The sequence below is a fragment of the Paroedura picta genome, chromosome 5 (assembly GCF_049243985.1).
Source record: "Paroedura picta isolate Pp20150507F chromosome 5, Ppicta_v3.0, whole genome shotgun sequence".
Classification (NCBI taxonomy): Eukaryota; Metazoa; Chordata; class Lepidosauria; order Squamata; family Gekkonidae; genus Paroedura; species Paroedura picta.
This window is the reverse complement of record NC_135373.1, coordinates 15,708,732-15,731,590: the sequence shown is the minus strand read 5'-3', so window position 1 is coordinate 15,731,590 and position 22,859 is coordinate 15,708,732. Positions and strand designations below refer to the sequence as shown.

General features: G+C 51.0%; 2 protein-coding genes across 3 annotated transcripts; both read left to right on the top strand.

Moving 5' to 3' along the window:
* Nucleotides 1–1,859: 1,859 nt before the first annotated feature.
* APOC1 (apolipoprotein C1) lies at nucleotides 1,860–10,651 on the top strand. 2 transcript variants are annotated; one of them, XM_077336640.1, is made up of 4 exons: nucleotides 1,860–1,952; nucleotides 3,484–3,562; nucleotides 6,854–7,004; nucleotides 10,352–10,651. In XM_077336640.1, the coding sequence occupies exons 2-4, from the start codon at nucleotides 3,508–3,510 to the stop codon at nucleotides 10,425–10,427; spliced, it is 282 nt and encodes a 93-aa protein (XP_077192755.1). In that variant the 5' UTR covers nucleotides 1,860–1,952; nucleotides 3,484–3,507; the 3' UTR covers nucleotides 10,428–10,651. The 2 variants fall into 2 exon arrangements, with proteins under 2 accessions (XP_077192755.1, XP_077192754.1); XM_077336639.1 differs by lacking the exon at nucleotides 1,860–1,952 and adding an exon at nucleotides 2,662–2,721.
* A 3,373-nt stretch (nucleotides 10,652–14,024) lies between these two features.
* APOC2 (apolipoprotein C2) lies at nucleotides 14,025–21,768 on the top strand. Its single transcript, XM_077336641.1, has 5 exons — nucleotides 14,025–14,158; nucleotides 14,580–14,640; nucleotides 18,917–18,991; nucleotides 19,822–19,978; nucleotides 21,567–21,768. Exons 3-5 carry the CDS (start codon nucleotides 18,940–18,942, stop codon nucleotides 21,652–21,654), a joined length of 297 nt encoding a protein of 98 aa, XP_077192756.1. The 5' UTR covers nucleotides 14,025–14,158; nucleotides 14,580–14,640; nucleotides 18,917–18,939; the 3' UTR covers nucleotides 21,655–21,768.
* Nucleotides 21,769–22,859: the final 1,091 nt, after the last annotated feature.

Sequence of the window (22,859 nt, the reverse complement as noted above, 5' to 3'; positions counted from 1 at the left end):
CCTCCAAAGCAGCCATTTTCTCCAGGGGAACTGATCTTGGTCACCGCCTGGAGGTGACGACCCTATAACACACCCTGACATCTTGTAGAGTCAAAATAATGCCTCAGGAGTTCCCGTCGCTACACTTTAATGCAGGGGTAGTCAAACTGTGGCCCTCCAGATGTCCATGGACTACAATTCCCAGGAGCCCCTGCCAGCATTCGCTGGCAGGGGCTCCTGGGAATTGTAGTCCATGGACATCTGGAGGGCCGCAATTTGACAACCCCTGCTTTAATGTGTTGATTGGATTGGCTGGCAGCATCTTGTGCACCACAGGAGAAATAATGTCCGTGCTTGGCCTCCCTAGATACTGTTTCTTCTTTCTGTATTCATTGAATTGGATATTTTTTCTAGCTGGTCCTTTCTCCTGGGCGATAGTCCTGTGAGATAGGCTAGGTTGAGAGAGAGAGGAGAAGGAGGAAAGTAACGTAAAAGAGGAGGCGAAGAAAAAGAAAAATCATGGAACCATGCAGTTGGAAGAGGTCCTAAAGGCCATCTAGTCCAACCCCCTGCTCAATGGAGGATCAGCCTGAAACATCCAGGATAAGGATCTTTCCAGCGGCTGCTTGAAGACCACCAGTGAGGGGGAGCTCCCCACCTCCTTAGGCAGCCCATTCCACTGCTGAACTCGACTCCCAGAATCCTGGAGTGGGAAGGGGCCATGAAGGCCATATAGTCCCACCTCCTGCCCAATGCAGGATCAGCCTAGTGCATCCAGGATAAGGATCTGTCCAGACTCTGCTAGAAGGCTGCCAGTGAGGGGGAGCTCCTCACCTCCTTAGGCAGCCCTTTCCACTGCTGAACTACTCAGACTGTAAAAAGAAATTCCCTGATCTGTAGCCAGTACCTTTCTACATGTAGTTTAAACCCCTTACTGTGGGTCCTGTTCTCTGCTGCCAACAGGAACTGCTCCCTGCCCTCCTCCAAGTGACAACCTTTCCAATCCTTCAAGAGAGCCATCCTGTCCCTTCACAACCTCCTCTTCTCCAGGCTGAACACTCCTCATAGGGCTCGGTCCCCTGAAGAAGAAAAAGGAGAAGGAGAAGAAGGAGGAGAGCTGGTTTTTTTTGTATCCCTCTTTTCACTACAACAGACACCTGTGAGGTAGGTGGGGCTGACAGAGCTCTGAGAGAACTGGGACTGGCCCAAAGTCACCCAGCTGGCCACATGTGGAGGGGGAGAGGGGAATCAAACCCAGTTCTCCGTATGAGAAGCTTACACTCTTTAACTACCACACTACATTGGCTCTCAAGGAGAAATAAGAAATCCAGGTCTCTCCAGTGCCTGCACCGGACAGTCAAATCACTGTGCCCCGCAGGTACGCCTGACGCTCAGAGCCTGCGTGTTCCCTGGCAAACCCGCCACTGGTGAGCCATTTCCCAGTTTAAAACCAGGGGAGACACAGCAGTGACAGGGAGGGACCCTTTCCCACTTGTAGCCCAGAACTGCCCCATTGGATCATCCCTTTGTGGGTGGACTGCCTCTGACTGGAACGGCTCCATTGAGAGCCTGCTCTGTGTGTGTGTGTGTGTGAGCATGTCCAGCCTGCCTTTCTCATCATTCTCGTTGGCTCCCCAAAAGAGAGAAAAACTCGGACAGCATAATAAGCATGTCCCCTTGGCTGCCTTGGAAGAGCCAAAGCCAGAGCTGTTCCTCCAAACTGCAGGCTCTCTTTGGTGCAGCTCCCTCGGCTGAAGCTGGATTCTTCCGGGAAGGGATGGAGCAACACAATAATGATAGGGTGGAGGAGAGGGAAGGAAGAGTCGGATTGCACCCCGGAGGGGAGGGGAGGGGAGGGGAGGAGAGGGGAGGAAAGGGGCGGAGGAGGGAGGCGGGGTGCAGGTTTATAGGGAGCAGCTGCGGAGGGTGAGGATGCGCCTGCTGCCTGCCTTGGTTGACTCTCTCAGCGGCATGTAAGTGAGGGATGGAGGACGGAGCGGCCTGGGAGGGGAGGGCTTCAGCCCGACCGGAACCATGTCAATTTAGCGGCCTAGCCAGGCACCCTGTGGGTTTGGTGCAGCAGTCTAAGAACAGTGTGTGCCAGGCGGACACGTTCTTCTGTGCTGGTCAGCAGAGGCAGGGCTCTCCGTCTGGGTCCCCCGAGAGCATCTTGCCTTCCTGCCAGGCGGCCGCTCAGACCACAGGGCTAGATTTTAATGGGGGTGTTTTTTAAAAACCAACACAAATGTGGTCAATAGTTAAAAAAAAAAAAGCCAGATCGGGAATGATTGGGAATGCTTTTCTTTATTCCATCTTGGTGTTGGAAGGGACCACAACAGGCACCTAGTCCAACCCCCTGCTAGGACAAGAACTAAGTTAGAAGAGGGGTGTGTGTGTGTGTGAAAAAGTGACTGGACAGGGACTGTGATGGTAGTGGAGAATGAGGGTATTTGGCAAGCGGGGATTGGTTTGCCTCCCTCAGTTCTCTGGCCCTGATTCCTTCGGGATTCTCATGTGGTATGGCTACTTTCCCCCATTTTCTGCACATTCAGTGCAGGGAATTAAAACTGCACCGGTTGAATGGTTGCAGCCAGCCATTCAACAATCCTGCCATGGCAATGTGGCCACTGTTCTGCCAAGAGGCAGGAGCAGAGCAGAATGTCATGTGTGGCTTGTGCGGGGGGGGGGGGGGAGGGAATGAGCAGCAGAGGATCCGGAGCTGAACGGAGGATCTGGCTTCAGGCAAGTTCTCAAAGATCGGGCAAAACAAGAGAAGAACTGGAGAGACCAGGGAGCCCCAAAAGGATATGCTACTGGCAGGATCCCCGATGCTTTTACCAGCGTCTGCTTCTGTGCCTCAGGAAACAGCTTGATTTGCAGACAACAATCAAGTTCCAAGCTGGGGAAAGGGCTTTTTTCATCCCGCTGACCTCTGCAGATCCAGCTGCAGATCAGAGCCGAAGAACAGCCCAACCCGGTTTTGTTTCTGCCCAGTTGGCATCTCCAGTAGCTTGGGAGAGAATGGGGAGTTGTAGCCCTCTGGGGATATTGCCCAAAATGTAGGGTTCAGTTCCTCTCCAGAGACTGAAGTACGAAGCGTGTAGTCTGGCGTTACGAATCTCACCTCTCAGCTGGTGCTCTGGGCTGTTTTTTGCTTGGCACTACCGTAGTGAGTCTGCCATGAAAACGCTAGAGGGCATCACCCCAAGGGTCAGACATGACCTGGTGCTTGCACAGGGGATACCTTTATTACCTGGGGAGATAATTGAGCCAACCTACCATACAAGGTTGTTGTGAAGACCACAATACAAAACTAAGTGGAGCAGGGCCTTATCAGCCTGCATTTAGTCAGCTGGATTGCGAGGCCTGTAGCCCCTTAGGGACACCACAAGATTTGGGGGAGGGGAGATGAGGACGGGGTCTCAACCCCCCAAAAAGCCGCAATAGTGAAGTGGGACTGTTCAAATCTCAGCCGTCACTCTTCCTCCTTCTTTACTCCACCAGAGACTCCCGGATCCACTGGACGCCATGCAGCTTGCGGTCTCCATTGCTGTGCTCCTGGTGGCCTTGTCTGCTGTGACAGGTAGGAGCAAAGATTCCAGTGGGTGGCCGTGTTGGTCTGAAGGAGCACAACACAATCCGAGTCCAGTAGCACCTTTAAGAGGCATACTGCCTCTAAACAAGAGTGCTTGCACGCCTTGAATAAATCTTTGTTGGTCTTAAAGGTGCTCCTGGACTCGGATTCTGTTGAGGTAGGAGCAAGGACACTGTTGTTATCGGAAGCCGGCAAAAGCCCCGATGCCCCCCGATCTCGATCCAGCTGAGGAGGGCCAGTCTTTCCCAAAGGCTACAGAGAAACCGTGCTGGGCCAGGCCAGTGAACCCGGGTCGTTGTTCCTTCGCCTCATCGCCTGCCACCCGTGACCAGCCCTCTGACAGCGCCCTCCCGTTCACATGCTAGAGCACGCCTTGCCCCCTGCCCTTCCCTGCCACTACTGTTGTGGGAACTCCCCTCACTGCGGTCAGAGACGCTTGTCTCTTTGCCAGAGCAGGGCTGGTTTCCCGTCCCAGCTGGTTCCACAGCAGCCTGCGTGGGCTGGAGTCGCCCGTCAGGCCCAGGAGGTTGTTACCTGAAGAGCGGCACAGAGATAATAAGATGCTCGCGGATGAAGCACCTGGTTGCCAAGAATACTTCCCCAAGCATGGGAGTGTCCTTGAGGCGTGCAGAGTACGTTCTGTGGTGCACTGTCTAGTGTTGGATGCATGCAGGTGTGTTTGTTTAATAACCTGAAAACCCTCGGGTTCAAAGAACGCGTCACATGGGGGAATCCATTCTTGGATACCCAGATGTGTTGTAGAACGGCAGGTTGAACTCTGGGGCTGTGGCAACTGGGTGAGGAGGAGGAGGAGCCTATGCCTCCATCATCAGAATATTCAAATTTAATTATTTGGGGGGTGGGGTTGAGAAAATGGCAGCCTCCTTTTTCCTCTGATGGGATATGGCATGCCCTAAAGGCAAACCACCACCCACAATATATAACATGGCACTAGTAAAAGCCTTTTCTGACCCACGTGGGAATGCCCTGGGGATTGAGAGCTGGGCAAAAGCAGAAGGGTGGCCTCAGGAACTGTATATTTTAGAAGGTGGGCTCCAAATCAGATAGATTTACACTTGAAAGACTAGTTGGAGCAGCACCTCGCAGATTTTTCTTTGCCCTTTGATTTTATGCATTCCTCACGATATTTGGACTGCTGAGTCGAAGCACATTTAGTCTTTTCCTTGTGCAGCTAGAAATGAGATGTTTTTGAATTCTGAGGGCTATGTGATTGATAGATGCTTTTAAAATTTTGTGTAATAAATAACTGCACATTTAAAAAGAATTGTAGCTCAACCTTTGGGTTCCTAACTTTTCTGGTTAGGTTGGGTTTTGGCTTTCTATGAGACGCTTTAAGGCAAACCACCATGACATGTCACTCCAATGTAAAGTTAATCAGAACTTAAAACTGCAGGTCGGTTTAAAAGAGCATTGAGACTTAAAAGTGCAAATTAAATTGGATAAACCTCTTGAACTGGTTATAGCAACCTTTCTCGACTTTTTTTTACCACTGAGGACCCCCTGAAACATCCTTCAGGCTTTGGGAAACCCCAGAAGTGGCACGATTGTCCAGAATATGGTTGGAAAGCAGAGCTGTGGACACGCCCACCCGGGCCCCTCCCCTTCCCACTCCCTCCAGGCTCATCATTGGCCTGGGAGGGGCAGGTCGACACGACCATATATGGTGCATCACCTGATAAATTGTTTTAAAGTATATTAAAAATGAATTAACTCCGACCCATTTGGGAAACCCTTCCAGGCCATCAAGAAATCCCTGGTTGAGAAGGCCTGGGCTAGAGGGTTGTCAGCTCCCAATTGGGGAATTCCTGGAGGGTGGAACTGCAAAGCAGCTTACTATGCAAATAAAACAATTATTTAAAAAAAAGACATACATGAAAGAGATCTCCAAGCATCAAAGGGCTTTTCCATCAGGCCTAGAAACATGACATTCCCTCTCTGTGTCCCCATCATATCCTGAAGCGCACATCTGATGAAGAGTTCTGTAGAACACAGAAGCCTATGCATTGTTCTTCGATATTTAGGGCCTTTCCGCACAAGGACCAATGTTGTCAATTGGTCCCACAAAGCGGAAACGCTATTTTTAAAAGTGCAATCTCGGCGTAGCGCATACCTGCCTTTGTAGTGGAATCTAGTAGCGTTTCATTCGTTTCCCACAGGTTTCCGGTCTTGCAAAAATCGCTAGACAGGAAGCGGTTTTTCCTGTGCTTTGTCCCGCCCCTGGCTGTTAGTCAAATGAACAGCCAATGGGCGGTTGGTATCATGCTCCGGGAAAGCCCCTTTTCCTTTAAGAAAAGCAAAAAAAAAAAAAAAACACGTTGCAACGAATATGCGTTAATTCGTTGCAACAGAGAGCCCCATTTAGCTGGCAGCTGGCATGTGAGCTGGTGATTCATCGTTGCCATGCTCCCCTGAATGAAAAGAAAAATCCCCCCCCTGCATGGGCGCGATTTTCGGTCGAAAATTAAGGGAACTGGCAAATGGGGCTGTGTGGTGGTTGGGGACTTAGGGGACCTTTAAAGCACTTCTGTGGAGGGCCTGCAGCCAGAGAAGCCTCACTGGGTGAATGAAGGCTCGCTGGTTCGTTGCTTTCTGCTCTCTCCGAGGAAAAAAAAATGGCGATCGCTACGCCGGAAGTTCGGAGGAGAGAGCCAGGGACTTTGTTAGAACCAGAATTGTGGGGCTGCCACCCAAAATGCCCTGCTTCCTGTGCCCATGAGGCAAGCTTTGATGACAGCCAGGAGGTCCTCTATTTATTATGCCATATTTGGCAATGATCTAAGCCAGGGATTCCCAGCCAGGGGTCCGTGGGAACTCCAGAGACCACAAGCTAGGGAACTGGCCACTTTTGCTGCCCCCCTTCCCTCTCCCTCCCAAGCATGAATAAGTTCTCTTGTGGTTCTGTGCCTGCAAGGGGGGGGGATGCCTACTCTCACCTTAAGCTGCCTTCTGTCTCCCCCTTCAGTCCTCCTTGGGAGGTGATGCCACTTCTGGGGGTGTGGCAGGGGGCATGGCCAGCTGACATCACTTCCGGGGCTCCTTGAAGCTGAAAAATTATTTCACGGGCTCCTCCATAATCAAAGGTTTAGAAAGGGCTGATCTAAGCAGTTGCATAGACTTGCTGCGTCTTGTTCATTGCCCCCTCCCCCCAATAATGCAAGACACCAGGAATGGCCTAGAGATGTGAGTTTCTGGCATTTCCAAGCGCCAAGGTCCATTTCTCAATGGGATTTCCTTGCCTTTCCCCCTGGTGTCCCCCAGACTCTGCTGAGGTTTCCGTGACGGAGCCCACCTTGTCTCAGAAGTTCGAGAGGTTCCAAGAAGACGTTCAGACCTTCTTTGACGATGTTGGTGAGAAAGCCAAGGGAGCCCTCCATGACCTGCACAACAGCGAAATCAGCAACAAGACCAGGTGAACATCTGCCTAGTTCTTGGGGAGGGGCCAAAAACAATCTGCAGGGATGGGCAAAGGGGCTGGCGAGGGCTTGGCTGCTCGAGGGATTTCCTGCTTAGTGGGTTTGCGGTGGGGAGTTGTTTCTCTAAAAAAATGCTTGACTGAGTAAAACGACAGGGTGCATTAAAACCGAGTCGAGGGCTGAAGCTGTCTTGCTGCACTGCCTATCTTGCACGCATGCTGGAAAAATTATCTCCAAGGGTGGGATCCCAAAAGGCCTCTCCCTAAAACTGTCTCCTGGAAATGGCGTAATGTGCTAGTTCTGCCAGCAGGGGTCAGGTTCCTCCTTGCAATAGTGGGAAAATAAGTGTGTGTGTGGGGGGGGGGGGAGGGAGAGAGAGAGAACTTAAGAGGGCCCTGTAGGGTTTACAACCCTTGCTCTTCCTGGGTTTTTAGTACTTTACCAGTCCCAGCTCCATGGTAGGGGGAAGGGTGGCCATTCTTATCTGGGAGGGCTGTCCTGGGGCCATCTATCTCGGGAGTGGAGTGTGACAGCATAGAGTGGGGCTCAGTGAACAGCTTGGTCATCTGGTTGGTGTATCAACTGCCCGGTGCATCCCCAGAAGTCCTGTTGAGTCTCCTGGAGGTGGTGATGGCCTGGGCGTTGGAATACCTGAGACTCATAATCTTGGGGGACTTTAGTGTCCATGCTGATTTGCCATCCTCTGGGTCTGGTTCGGACCTAGTGTCAGCCATGGCAAAGCCAGGGTTCTACCATTATGTTACTGGCCCCACCCACAAAGCTGGCCACACCCTCAACTTGAACTTTGGGGCCAGGGTAAAGGTGGATCTGATGGCAGCAGACATCATCCCATGGTTGGACCACTACGCCCTGAAGGCCTGGTTTAGGGTACCATTCTCCCTCCCTACTTGGATAGTGAAGACTCATGGATCCGATTGGATTCCTAAATGCTCTGCAAGACCCAATGCTTCTCGGCGACTCACTGGCAGCGTTGGTGGAGGACTGGCGACCTCTTCTGATAAACACCACTGACCAGAACGCTCCTCGACACCCTCTGTGCCCTCACCTCAGACTGGCTTCATGGTATATGGCTAGAGACGGCTAGAGCGAGTGTGGAGGAAGACGCGTGATGAGGTGGCAAGAATGTATTATTGCATGAACACCTATGAGATGGCACTGACAGTGGCTAAACATGAGTTTTATGCCACCTCCCTTGCAGCCGCGAGCTCTCGCCCAGCACAGCTGTTTGCGGTAGTTTGATCTCATTGCCCTTGATGGAGGATGCCAAAATGGTGTTCAGTGGGAAGTAGGTAGTGAGCCATTAGCGATCTTTCTCACGGATGAAGTCTTGGCGCTCCATCAGGACCTTCCTGCCACCTTAGAGACGGAAAGAGAACTGGAGGCCTTGGGGGGATTCGTTTGATGGCTTCAGGCAGCTCTCAGTAACCAAAGTGGGCAAGTTGCTGGGGTCGGTGAGGGCGACCATTTGCCCCCTTGATCCCTGTCCTTCCTGCTTGCTCAAGACGAGCGACCAGCGGGTAGGAGGCCCTCTAAGGGATATTGTTGACCTCTCCCTGTTGACCGGGGAGTTCCCAGAGGTGCTGAAGGGGGTGCTGGTTCATCCCTTACTGAAGAAACCATCAATGGATCCTCAGGACCCGGCCAACTCCCACCCAGTCTCACATCTTGGGTTTCTGGGTAAGGTGGTTGAAAGTGCTGCCATGGAGTAAACTTTGGCGCTCAACCCATACTAGTCATGCTTCTCTCCATGCCCTCCTGGCCGTGGGATGGAGAGTAGGGTTGGGCACCTGGGCATCCAAAGTGGCCATTCATGCCATGGCACCGGCTGCTTCGGGCGCAAACGGCCGCTTCGGATGCTGAAGCGCCCAACCCTAATGCAGACAGTGCCAGTTGCCTTACGGAATGACCTCTGGCACCAACTGGATCAAGGCGGGTTGGCCATTCTCGTGATGCTCGATCTGCTGGCCGCATTTGACGTGGTCAACCACAAGTTGTTAGCCCACCACCTCACCAAGACTGGGATTTGGGGGACAGCCCTTCAGTGGCTGCGCTCCTTCTCTGGGGCTGCACACAAAGGGTGTCTGTGGGGAAGGAGTTGTTGCGTCCGTATCAACCTTATGGGGTTCCTCAGGGGGTGGTCCTCCCCCCTCATTGTTTAACTTCTTTATGGGCCCTCTGGACCAGCTGGTCTGGAGCTATGGGCTGGGCTGTCACCAGTATGCAGATGACACCCGCTCTATCTCCTGATGGATGGCCACCTGAGCTCCCCTCCACCCCAAATACATCTGCTTGGAAACCATAACTGGATGGTTAGAGCAGAGTCACATGAAACTCAACGCCTCCTGTGGCTGGGCAGGAAGGCCACAGATTTTGAAGTGTGCCTGTGTGACCTGGCTGTGGTGCAGCTTGCCTTTTCACCTGCAGCCAGTCACTTGGGAGTGATTCTGGATGCCTCCCTATCAGTGGAGGCCCAGGGCCTGGACTAGCCCGTTTGGCATTTTTCCATCTGCACTTCTAGCACCCTATCTGTCCTTGAACTGCTTGGCCACAGTCATCCATGCAACTGTCACCTCCAGACTGGACTTCTGTAACTCACTCTACGTGGGCTACCCTTGTCCCTGGCCTGAAAATTGCACCTAGTGCAGAATGCGGTTGCTAGGGTCCTCACAGGAGCATCTTGGAGGGCCCATATCCAGCCAGTGCTGAGGCAGCTGCACTAGTTGCCGGTTGCAGCCCAGATCATGTTCAAGGTTTTGGTGTTAACCTTTAAGACCATCGATGGTCTGGGTCCCACATATTGGCAGGACCACCAGTCTCCTTATGTCCCCCGCAGGGCCCCACACTCTGTGGGTGCAAATCGGTTGGAGGTCGTTGGCCCAAGGGAGGTTCACTTTGAGCAGGGCCAGGGCTTTTTTGGTCCTGGGCCCCACCTGGTAGAATGGGCTCCTGGGAGAGCTGAGGGCCCTGATGGAGCTTTCTCAGGCCTTTGGGTGAGGCCAGGGTAATTAGATCTGGACCCCTCCCTGATTTAGCCAGGTATGCAGCTACTTGCTATGTCCTCTGAGACACTGTGGAGAGGGGGGAGAGGTATTGTCGCCACCATGGATGGGCTTTATTGGTTATTTTAACGGGGCTTTTGCTATGAGTATTATATATGCTGCTACCTTCCATAAGCCACTCTGTGGGAGTGGCGGGCTACAAATTGAATGCAGGAATAAATGCAAAAGATATTCCTCCCCTGCCCCACATCTCCAGGAATTTTCTGATCCAGAACTGCCTGGGGTCAACCAGAAGTCTTTCAACATTGTCTTCCCTTTTGCAGGAATTGGTTTGCAGAGAAGTTCCGGAAGTTGAAGGAGAGATTCCAGACCACCTTTACCCCAGGGGGAACCGACTGAAGGCGCTCTTCTGACTGGACAGGGAAGGTGTATTTCCCACCCGTCCTCACCTGACCCCTCCCCCGGCGCCGCTCTGGCTGGAGAGAAACGGCCCCAGCCGCAGGGTCCCTAGGGTCCCCGTACTCTGCCCCCACGCCCCCCACCAGCACTTCTTTTTCTACTTTTGTTATGTTTTTATCGCCCTCATTTATCAGATGCCAATAAAGCCTCCCTGTGAAATGAAACCGGAGTGGCTGGAGTGGTTGAAAGGGGGATTTTCTCCCCAGCATCGAACGTTGGGTGTGGGGCTGGGGGACTGGGGTGCAGCACACTTGCCAACCTCTAGGTGGTACCTGGAATTACAACTGGGAGGGAAGGAGGACCCCCTCAAGTAGTACATCTACAGATCTTGCGAGCGGGAGCAGTCTGCATGTGCTCAGAGTTCTCCTGTCTTTGCAATTACATCACAAACACCAGGACCAATGAAGAGCAGTTCCTCGGGGGAAAATGGCTGCTGTCTGGAATTGGACCCAGCGGAGGTCCTGCTCCTCCCCAAACCACGCCCTCCCCAGGCTCCTCCCCCAAATCATCCCAAGCTGGGACACCTCAGTGAAGCATACTTTGAATCCCTCAACAATGCAACTGCTTAGGCAAAGGGAGGGGGAGGGTTGCCAACCTCCTGCTGGGGCCTGGAGCTCTCCTGGACTTACACGTGGTCTCCCTCCCCAAACTTCACCCTTGCCAGCTCCCCCCATCTCCAGGTATATCTCAACCCAGAGCTGGCAGCTCTATCCAGGGCCACAAATTGGCATTCAAAGGCACATCTCAAGCAAACCTTCCTCATGGGTATCGATTCTAAAAAAACATTGCAGAGCGATCTGTCTCTGCCACCTCCCAGGGCCCATTTTCTCTGCCACAGTATTCCTTTGTTTGCTACTCCTCCGCAAAGGTTTAGTGGTTTGACCCCTGAGCAAATATTGCATCAGGCCCGAGCGGATCCTCCTTGTCTGGTCCAGCCTGATGGCCTGGAAGCTGGGACCCCAGAGCAAACAGGCCTTTGGACCACTGATGTGCCCCGGTGTGACATCTCGGAGCGTATTTCGACAATGGTGACAAAACAGATCAGGCCAGAGTTGAGGGAGAGAAAGACTGTCAAAGGGGCAGCAGGAATTCCTGGCTCCTCCAGAGAAACAAGATTGCATGCTTTGCAGCAGAATTTTGCATCACTCTGATTAGGTAAGAAATGGGCTGTTTTTCAAGCACTAGCCAGTTTCTGGTTCCAAAAGGATGCAGGAGGAGCAAGGGAACAGAGCAACGTCCCTTTATGGGGACCAACATCCACATGTGGCTTGGAGATCTCCCAAAATTATTACGGGTCTTTGGCCTATGATGGCTGCTTCAGTACTGCTAACTCTGCATTGTGAAATTCCTGAAGATGTGGGGGGTGGAGTCTAAGAAAGGCGGGGTTCGAAGAGGGGGAGGGACTTCCATGGGGTATACCACCACAGAGTCCACCCTTCCAAGTAGCTGTCTTTTTCTTCAGGGGAGAGATTCTCTGTTGTCCGGAAGTCAGATGTCATTCCAAGAGATCTTCAGGCCTTGCCCAGAGGCTGGCCAACACCGCAGCCCCCCAGAAGAGGCAGGTTCCCGAAGTCAAGAACTCAGCATCCTCAGCCATACTGGATTTCCCACAGCCTCAACACTCCCCCGCCCCGAAACACTGATCAGTTTCTAATGTATTTAATGTGCTTACTGTGAGGAGAGGAAACGGAAGGCGATTGTAAGCCGCTTTGAGACACCTTCTGGTAGAGAAAAACGGCATATAAGAACCAACTCTTCTTCTTCAGTAATATCTCACTCACTCTCCCCTTCCTCACAGGGTGTCTGTTGTGTCTGTTGTGGGGAGAGGAAAGGGAAGGCGATTGTAAGCCACTTTGAGACTCTTTCTGGTAGAGAAAAGTGGCATATGAGAACCAGCTCTTCTTCTTTAATTACTTATTTATAGGATAGGATGCTATTGCACTAGGAATCTGTAAACGGCTTACAGCAATATAATAAAATATAATAATACAATAAGGGCCTTTTCGCACGGGGATCTTTGTTGCAAATTGTTTGCGGAATGAAAAATCGCCATTTAAAATAGTGGAATTCGTCGTTATGCATACCTGCCTTTGTAGTGGAATCAGTTGCGTTTTTTAGCGTTTCCCACAGGCTTCCGGTCTCGGCAGAAATCGCTAGAAAGGAAGCGCTATTGCCAAGCTCGTCCCGCCCCTGGCCGTCAAGCAGCCAATGGGCAGCCGTTAGCATGCTCCCAAACAGCCCCTTTCCCTTTAAGAAAGGTTTTTTTAAAAAAAAAACAGACCCATAGCAACGAATCTAGGTAGATTCGTTGCAACGGAGAGACCCATCCAGCTGCCTAATGTGAGCTGTCGTTTGATTGTATGATCGTTGGCACGCTGCCCCGAGTGATAAAAAAAAAATCGCCCCCCCTCTCACGGGCCCGATTTTCGGCTGAATTTATGTGTAAAAAATAAAGGGACTTTATTTCAGTAAACGGGCTTTTATGTGGTTTGTGCTTAGTGACTAAAGGTGAAGGACTGAAGCCAGGGAAGCCTCTAAACAGAAAGAGGCTCGCTGGTGCGTTTATCCCCGCTCGCTCGGAGAAAAAAAAATGGCGATCGCTTCGCCGGAAGTTTGGAGGAGAGAGCCAGGGGGAGGGACTTTGAAGAACCAGCAACAATGGTAACGCACAGGTCTTTAGCGCTACTGTTGCAGATTGGTTGCAGGAGTGTATCGCTATCCGGAGGGTGAATCCACTTTTCTGGATTCCCCTGAAAGCGCTACAACGAAGCGCTTTTTGCGGGTCGGTTTCAGGATTGTTGCAGATTGTCTACGACGTCGTGGGTTATGGCAAATTAGTAGCGTTTCCAATTAGTAACCATTGTGCTATTTTGAAGCCGTGCGAAATGGCCCTAAGTTCCACTAAGCCGCTCCAAGATGCCTAGTATGAGAGCGGCGGACTAAAAATACAAATAAATACAAATACAAAATTCCGCTAAAAACATTAAATACATTAAAACCTGGCAGCAAGCTTACACTGCAGTGTTACTTAATACCAAGTAGGAGTACCCACATGAGACACTGGTTCTTCCAGGCACACTGGCCTCAACCCCATGCCAGGCCCTGCGGAGCTGGGCCACCTTCCAAAGCGGCCTTTTCTTCAGGTGGGCTTATCTACGCTGCCTAAAGATCGGTTCTCATAGAAGGTCTCCTCCAGCCACCCTCTCTGGACTTCAAGGGTCACAGCGGGAGGTCTCCAGCAGGCCTCCAGCCACCTCACGGCAGGGAAAGTCTCGGCTCAGCAGATGTTCACCCTGAGAAGCGACCACTTTCCGCAGGGGACCTGAGCGCTGTTGTCTGGTGGTTGGTTGTCATTCTGGGAGCACTCCAGGCCCTGCCTGGAGGCTGGCAACCCCAGAAGCACGGACGCAGCCCAGGAGAGCAGTGGGTGGGGAAGCTGCCCAGCCTGCGGGGTCCCCTTCAGGAGACTGTGACTCTGGGACTCTCCCTTCCACCAGCGGATCAGCCTCGGCCTTGTTTACTTGGACTTTGTACAAATTGATGAGGTGTGTTCTTTGGCAGCAAATATTCTGGGGAGGGGGAACGGGGGGGGGTAAAGAACACCCTCCCGGTATAAAGGTGTCCTTCCCAGTTGGGGCCCAGGAGCCGACGGGAGTGCTGGACGGAGGACAGTGAGTGCCTGATACCCTCAAGGCTGTGGTGGGGGGGGGAGAGGGAGGGGCCCTTTTCCAGTGGACCTCGGCACCCCGGACCTTACCAGAACTGGACCCAAGTCCATCGCAGGAGGAGAGCCAGCACTGCCTGGGAGCTCAGAGGTGTACCCTTTGGGAGAGTATCGGATTCCTTGGCAGGGCTTCTCCTGCCGGGTTTTTCACGCAGATCTTTGGGCTTTTTCAGTGGAACCAGGGCCCATCTTTCTGCACCTTTGTCACACGGTTGGTTTGTGGAAATAGGCCAGACTTGCACGTCTTGCTAACTGTTCTAAAAAGAGGCGAACGGGGTGCCCTGGAAGGCCCCTGATACCCCAAGTGTCAAAGCCACCAAACATCTTTGTTTTTCGTATCCCAGTGTGAATTTTGTGCCTTGTTTTAGGTCTGCAACCGTTTCCCAAGCAGCGGAGGAAGAGGAGGAAGGGTCCCGTAGATTCCCAGAGGTATGTATGTCTCCAGATCAGCCACAGTTTTTACTTTCCTTGTTCCCATGCCTGGAAACAGCATCTTCTGTCCATGCAGACATTTAGCAGAGGGTGCTTTCCCCTTTGTCTTAATCTGTGTACTGGGGAAATCTTCCCCTAATCAATTTTCTTTCCCAGGTAGTGGCTGGAGATCTCTCAGAATGTGAACTTGTCTCCAGCTGATAGAGATCCATTACCTGAAGGAAATGGTTGTTTCGGAAGGTGAACTCAAGGGCATTCTACCCCACTGATGCCAGCACAGCGTGGCGGTTAAGAGTGGCATTCTCTAATTTGGAGAACTGGGTTTGATGCCCTGTTCCCCCATATGTAGCCAGCTGGGGGATCATAGCCCTCTTAGGACTGTTCTTTCAGCAGTTCTCTCAGAGCTCTCTCAGCTTTACCTGCCTCACAGGGCGTCTGTTGAAGAAGAAGGAGTTGGTTTTTATGCCCCACTTTTCTCTACCTGAAGGAGTCTCAAAGCGGCTTCCAAATCGCCTTCCCTTCCCCACAACAGACAACCTGTGAGGGAGGTGAAGCTTAGAGAGCACCTGACAGGACTGCTCTGTGAGAACAGCACTATCAGGGCTGTGACTAGCCAAAGATCATCCAGCTGGCTGCATGTGGAGGAGCAGCAATCAAACTTGGTGTGCCAGATTAGAAGCTGTTGGTCTTAACCATTACACCACAGTGGGGAGAAGGAGGAAAAGGAGTTTGTAAACTGCTTTGGGACTCCTTTGGCTAGTGAAAAGTGGAGTATAAAAAAAACTCATCTCTTCTCCCCTTCCCAAACCGTGTCCTCCCCAATCCCCCCCCCCCCAGGTATTTTGCAACTCAGACAACCCTGGCAAGAGGCAGGCAGGTTTAAAAATTGGCAACAATTGGGCTTAACAGTGTGCGCAGGGTTGGCATGTTTTGATGTTTTGCTTGGGAGATTTGGAGCAGGACCTTGATGGAATATAATGCAATAACCCCCCCCCCCCCTTTCACAGCAGCCATTTTCTGCAGGGGAATTTTTCTCTGGAGATCCGTTGTCCTGTCCAGACCCCACCTGGAGTTGGCAACTCAGTGCCTGTATGAATTTGAGGTCGGAATGTTAATCAGCTGCACTGTGGTTTCCAACAAAGCAATAGGAGAAAACCCCAGTTTCCAAAACAGGGCAATTCTAAATGCAATAAACAAACTTGTTTGCTGTCTTTTTCTGAATTTTATTTTGCTTATGACACACAAAACGATACTTTCGGCCAAATAGCGTTCAGCAGTTGTGGTCTGAGCAGAAATATTTATTACAATTGGTAACAAAAGGCTTGTTAGGATAACAATTCTAGCACAAAACTGTATTCAAAATATAATCTTACATTATATAAAGCCCCCACCACAATAGAGACTTAATATAAATTGCTTAGTACTAAAGAGTACATTCAGGGCCATTCCGCACAAAGGGCAATGTGGCTAAATCTGTGCGCTATTGAAAAGCGCTGCAGGCAAAAGCGGCAGATCGTGGTAACGCGCACAGCCGTTTCTAGCGAAAAAAGGCTCTCCCACTAGCGCTGTTCTCGTAACGCACAAGTTTCCAGTCTTGCCGAAATCACAATAGGGGAGGCAATATTTTTCCGTACTTCCTCCCGCCCCTTAACAGCCAATTAACTGTCATGTTCGTGTTTCCCTTTAAGAACTCTTTTTTAAAAACCCGAATACACCCGTAGCAACGCATATTCGTTCCAGGAGCTGGCGCTTAATCGTTTACAGGCTCCTCAAGTAAAAAAAAAAAAATCTCCCCCCCATGGGCAAGATTTGTGGCCGAAATTATGGGCAGTGTCGAACAAGGGGCTGTATTGTGCTTGGGAACTTTAAAGACACTTGCAGTAGGGAGCTTTGTTTAACTTTTAATCACTTCTGTGGAGGGACTTTAGCCAGAGAAGCCTCTGAGAAGCCTCGCTCGTTCGTTGCTTTCCCCGTCCAAGGAAAAAAAATGGCGATCGCTTCGCCGGAAATTCGGCAGCGAGAACGGGGGAGGTACTTTCTTTCTACCGCTACATTGAGAACACAAATGCCTTTCGCTGATGTGTTGCAGCTTGTGCGCATAAGTGTAGCGGTTTTCTCAGGGGGAATCTACTTTTCTGGATTTCCCGCAAAGTGCTACAACAAAGCGCTTTTTGCAGGAGTGTTGCAGGAGTGTTGCAAATTGGGTGTGATGTCATGCGGAACCTTGAATTAGTAGCGTTTACCAAAGTCGTGCGGAATTTAAGTCGTGCGGAATGGCCCTCTGTTTTCTACAAGACCAAAATAACCATTTAGGTGACCTTCTCAATAAAACTCAAAAAGATTAAAAATAAACTCTAACACTTACCATTAGTTGTAAGTAAATGAACGTTTAAAGATACTCCCAATCTCAAAAGGCAACCAGCATGAAAACCACTCCCAATCCTAAAAAATAATTTCCACTACAAAAATCTACTACAAAACAACCTTCAAGCTTCGAGAAACCCCAGAAGTGGCGCCATCATGCAGAATGGGGTTGGAAACAGAGCTGTGGACATGCCCACCCGGGGCCCCTCCCCTTCCCATCCCCTCCAGGTCCATCATTGGCCATTTTGGCAGAGGGAGGGAGCCTACGACCATACATGGTCATATTGCCTGATAAATACTTAACAAATTTTTAAAATATATTAAAAATGAATTAACTTCCACCTAGGGTTGGGCGCTTCGGAGGCTGAAGCGCCTAGCCCACCTCCCACCCATTCGGGAAACCCTTCCAGGGCTGTCAAGAAACCCCAGGGTTGAGAAAGCCTGAATTAAAGGTTACAACAGCAGCCAAACCTAAAGTAAAGGGACACTCCTGAATACATTTAACAATGCGATGACCAAAGGCCAGTCTTGTCTGTTCCTTTTGATCAAGATTGATTTTGAGGGGACAATGGTGCCAAATTCATTTGTTTCCATTTTTCTGCCTGGGATTCTGCCCCACCCCCCCATGTGCATATTAAATAGTCTGGGCGTGAACCTGGATTCCTCCTTATTTATGGAGGTCCAGGCCATGAATACTGCCCAGCAGGCTCCCTGCCTGTTAACACCCAACGTAGCCATTGTGATCCATGCAACGGTCATCTCCAGGCTGGACTACTGCAACTCATTCTATTCGGAGCTTCCCTTGGATCTGATCCGGAAACTTTAGCTGGTCCAAAATGCAGTGTCCCAACTCTTCACTGGAACAGGATGGAGAGAGAGCATATTTGACCAGCGCTCTCCTAGCTGCGTTGGCTCCAGGCTGAAGGCCAAATCAGGTTCAAGTTGTTGATTTTCACTGGTCCTTTATCCTCCCTGCCCCTCTCCCGAGGAAGGCACTCAGCTTCCTAAGCGAACATGAACTACTGGCCAGAAGGTGAGCTGTTAAACATCAAACAGAATTTTATAACTGCAATCATTTTTTTTTAAATCATTCACTGTATCACATGGTCATCTAGTCCAACCCCCTGCAGAATGCAGGGAATTCACAGCTACATGAAAATGGTTTTCATCGCATCATATTTAAAACCAAGTGTGTCGGTTCAGGCACTGCATGCTCATGGGACAAGGAAATCAGGGGGATACCTGCTGTGTGATAACTCCGTTGTTGCTGTAACCCACCAACACCACCGACAGCAGCAATGGGGCTATGCCCTTTTGAGAAATATAGCCATGGTCTCCCATCTTTGGTGTGAAATGGGCTTGTGGGATCTTGAAAAGAACAGACAAGTGTAATGGGAATCATAGAACCATAGAATCATAGAGTTGGAAGGGGCCACACAGGCCATCTAGTCCAACCCCCTGCTCAACGCCCAAAGCATTCTAAAGCATCCAAGAAAAGTGTGCATCCAACCTTTGCTTTAAGACTGCCAGAGAGGGGGAGCTCACCACCTCCTTAGGCATCCTATTCCACTGCTGAACTACTCTGACTGTGAAATTTTTTCCCCCTGATATCTAGCCTATATGGGAAGTATGTGGTTGGAGGAAAAAATACGTCTCAGTGGGAGAGGGTCCCGGGCTCGATCCCTCCCCAAAAGGCCCAGGCAGTTCAAAGGACTTCTGCCTGAGACCCTGAAGGCAGCTGTCAGCCTGAGCAGGCGATACTGGCCTTGATGGACTAATGAATGGATTCAGTACGAGGCAGCAGCTTTGTGGGTCCATGTGTGCTCAAGGCCCCAGAGAAATGGAGCGGCATTAGGGATGGGCCTTTTGGTCTTTGCCAAATTTGTGCTAACCTTTGTCAAATTTTCAGTGCTTTAGGCAGCCCGTGGGAAAATGGATCTGAAAGTTGTAGCTCTCTCAATTCTGCTGCTGTTTCTCTGCTCTGGTAAGTGCCCCGAGGACTGACAACTCTGCTGGTTTTGAAGGAGTTCAGCTCTCTGCCTACATCTGGGCTTCCAGCGACAGGTGCTTGAGTTTCAGCCCCACAAGGGTAAAGGCACGGAGCTTAGGGGATGGGCATGGGACTTCGGCAACCAGGGCAATGGCGTGGCAGATGGTCAGCTGTGAAGGAAGCCAGGGTGGCTGTGTTGCCCTGTCCATGGGCTTTTCTGTATTCTCATTTTACTTAATCAGAATCCAGTAGCACCTTTAAGATTAACAATGTTTTATTCAAGGCGTGCTACTGGACTCTGATTTTGTTGTGCTACTGCAAACCAACATGGCTTACCCACTTGAATCTATTTTTTTACTTGTTAAGTTCCTGCTTCTTCGGATTCCCATCCCTCCATTCCGCACGTAATTTGTGACCTCTAGTGGTTGGTTTGACATGAAAGGGACGGGGGCGTGGAGGCCTGGTTACCTTTGTTTCAGTTAATTTAAAGGTTGATGTTTTAATCTTAGAAAATAGTAAAATAACCTCCAGGTCCTATCAGTCAAGGGACTTTCCCCCAGAAGATTAATATGTATTAATGTATATATTCCACCTAAGGAGGGGCCCCTGAATCACTATATGGATTCATGTTCATGCGAAGCCATTGAGGAAAAAGAAAATTCTGAAAACGTGATTATAACCAGTTCGCATTCTGGCATCTTTACACGTATTGGACTTGAATGATTCAGCAAACAACCTGAATGAAAGGATATTTGATTTTTGTGATCCTTCTCTAGTTGGGGCCATGGCACTCTCTGAATGTACTGTGTTTGCTTCAATTGTAGGCGTGTCCAGCTACCACGTGCAGAAAAGGGAAGCCCAGGAAAAAAGTACGTTGGCCCAGTTTCAGGAGTCAGCGCAAGAGTACTGGGACCAAATCACCAACAAAACCAAGAGCTGGTACGAGGCATTCAATGCGCTCGAATTTAACGTGAAAGCCCGGTGAGTTATGTTGGGGCACACAGCCCAGGGGGAGGGAAGGAGAGGGAGGGTAGTTTCACAGGAGTCCTAAATGTGGGGATTAAGAGCCAGCTTGGTGTCATGGTCAAGAGCAGGAGCCTCTAACCTGGAGAACCAGGTTCGATTCCCCACTCCTCCTCCACATGCAGCCAGCTGGGTGACCTTAGGACACTCACTTCTCTCAGATCTCCCTCAGCTGCACCTCCCTCATAGGGAGTCTGTTATGGGGTGAGGAAGTGAATGTTTCTTCTCCACAACAATCCTGTCCACCCTCCAAAGCAGCCTTTTCTGTATGGGGAACTGATCTTTATAATCTGGACAGGAACTGTAGTCTGTTGTCTAGAGGCGAATTATAATCCCAGGAGACCACCAGTCTTCACCTGGAGGGAGGTGGGACAGAGGTGAAAAACTGGAAACCTCCTTTAGTTTGATGAAGAAACGAGCTACATTCCGTGGACAGAGCCAATGTGGTGTAGCCATTCAAGAGTGGCTCAGTTTGAATCCCCCACTCCTCTTCCGCATGCAGTCTGCTGCAGGGTGACCTTGGGCCAGTCACAGTTCCCTTAGAGCTCTCTCAGCCTCACCTCCCTCACAGAGCGTCTGTTGTGGGGAGAGGAAGGGAAAAGTGTTTGTAAGCCGCTTTGGGACTCCTTCGGGTAGAGAAAAGCAAGTTACAAAACCAAGGTCTCCTCTCTTCTTTTGGGGTATCTCATTACTGGAGATGGGGCTAACTAAACAAGAGGCAGGCATTCTGCAAATGAGCTCCTCGACACACCATTCCTCCCCAAAGCAGCTTTTGGACCAGGGTTGGCCTGCAGGGGAGGGGGAAGCTGTTCCCAGGGGAAGCTGTTCCCAGGGGATAAATCGGCATCCTGAGATGTCTGAAGCCCCAATTGTGTATGTGTGTGTGAAAATCCTGGGATCTTGCCAATTAGGCCCTTTTTGAGAGGAGGTACAAATATTATCCGACCCAGATGGCACTGCCTAGGCTGATCTCACTAGATCTTGGAAGCTAAGCAAGGCCTGCCTTGGGGACTATTTGGGTGGGAGACTACCATAGAAGACCAGAGAATGCCAAGTTGCCACTGAATGTCCCTTGCCTTGAAAACCTGGGCCCTTCTGCACAGCTGGGCCCTTCTGCACTTGACCTGCAAAAGCACATTGGGAAGGCATTATTCAATGTGTGTAGAATTGGCCTAGGAAGCGGGGGTCCCCAAATTTTCTGAAATCCTGACACAGAGGAAATTTACCAAAATGGCAGCTGGAGGCAGAATCCCCCTCCCAAAAATGTTAGCCCAGCTTACCATCTGTCACTCAGTGAAGACTCTTGTGCTGTGCTGGTAGCAGTTGGCAAAGCAACATCTTTTTAAAAAAATCTGCGTAGCCAATCAAATTTTCAGTGGCCGGTATGAACCCTTGATGGCCAAAAGGCCCATCTGACCAGGCTCCCTGTCTACAAAACACTGGGCAGGGAGCTAAAAAAGATGCTGGACTAGGGAACCCTGCCCTACAGAGACCCAACGCCATTGCTTTCCCAGTCTGTATGGCCTTTCTCTTTCTTTCTCTCCAGTGAAACGGGCAAAAAGTTAACAGATGCTGTGTCCACCTACACCAACATCTTCTGGGACCAGGCCTACGGATGGTGGACCGACCAGTGATGTCCCTGAAGCTTAGCACGTGGCTCCCCCTTCCTCTCCCCCTCACATCCTCGGAGCACAGCAGCGTCCGTCTGTCTGGGGCTAAATAAAGCTTGGCTCCTGCTATGATACGCAGATCCTTCCCTTAGCTCTGCTGTTGTGTTTGGGTTTGGGGTTTTTTTTACGTGCAAAACATCTACTGGCACGATCAGGGAAAGGAAAGCGAATACGAACATGACGTCCGTCACTCAAAGCCCCCTGACAGGAGGCCAGAGAGCAAACGCTGCGGAAAATGGGCGGCAGTGGCAGCTCGTCAGGCCCGTCACTGAGCCCCACTCACTCTGCCACCTCCACCTCCCCCACCTGTCTTCCGTGGCCAGCCCTGCTGCCAGGTATTCGGGTGGAGGAGGAGTCGGCGTGGATGGTGGAGGCGCCAGTGAGCCAGCTGCCGCTGCACCTATTCCTCCTTCACCTGCCCTCCTGGCAGGGGGGCGGCCATGGAAGATGGGCGGTGGAGGTGGCAGCAGAGCAAATGGACCCTGCCCAGGCACCTCCACTACCCATCTTCCACGCCCAGCCATGCCCCAGGCCAAGGGCCTGGCCTCCTTCTCCTGGCTTCGTGCCGGGATGAAAGAGGCAGCTGTGGGGATGGCCTCTGGTGTGATGCTCAGAAATTGTTTTTGAGGGGAAATGACATTCTGAATTCTGACTTGTCTATCAGCCATGCTGCCCTAAGGGAACCTCCATACACAGAGGTAAAGTATCTTGGAACAAGGGTTGCCGGCTCCAGGTTGAGCACACATGAAGCTGCCTTCTACTGAATCAGACCCTCAGGCCACCAAAGTCAGGATTGTCTATTCAGACCGGCAGCAGCTCTCCAGAGTCTCAGGCAGAGGTCTTTCCCATCCCCCTAACCCTGCCTGGTCCTTTTACCTGGAAATGCCGGGGATTGAACTTGGGACCTTCTGCATGCCAAGCAGAGACTCGGCCACTGAACTCCAGCCCCACTTCATGGCTCTCCAGGGTCTCTTTCCCATCCCGTCCTGTGTGGTCCCTTTAATTGGAGATGCTGGGGATTGAACCTATGATGCTATGAAATTCAAGTGGGTAACCATGTTGGTCTGAAGCAGCAGAACAAGGGAGTCCAGTGGCACCTTCAAGACCAACAAAGTTTTATTCAAGGTGTAAACTTTCATGTGCACAGCACAGCACACTTATTTACTAGC

Coding starts and splice junctions, on each gene's coding strand:
- APOC1 (XM_077336639.1), top strand. CDS start 2,677: ATGAGCAGCAGAGGATCCGGAGCTGAACGGAGGATCTGGCTTCAG. Junction 3,563..6,853: donor GGCCTTGTCTGCTGTGACAG/GTAGGAGCAAAG, acceptor GGTGTCCCCCAG/ACTCTGCTGAGGTTTCCGTG. Junction 7,005..10,351: donor GAAATCAGCAACAAGACCAG/GTGAACATCTGC, acceptor TCCCTTTTGCAG/GAATTGGTTTGCAGAGAAGT.
- APOC2 (XM_077336641.1), top strand. CDS start 18,940: ATGGATCTGAAAGTTGTAGCTCTCTCAATTCTGCTGCTGTTTCTCTGC. Junction 18,992..19,821: donor GCTGCTGTTTCTCTGCTCTG/GTAAGTGCCCCG, acceptor CTTCAATTGTAG/GCGTGTCCAGCTACCACGTG. Junction 19,979..21,566: donor GAATTTAACGTGAAAGCCCG/GTGAGTTATGTT, acceptor CTTTCTCTCCAG/TGAAACGGGCAAAAAGTTAA.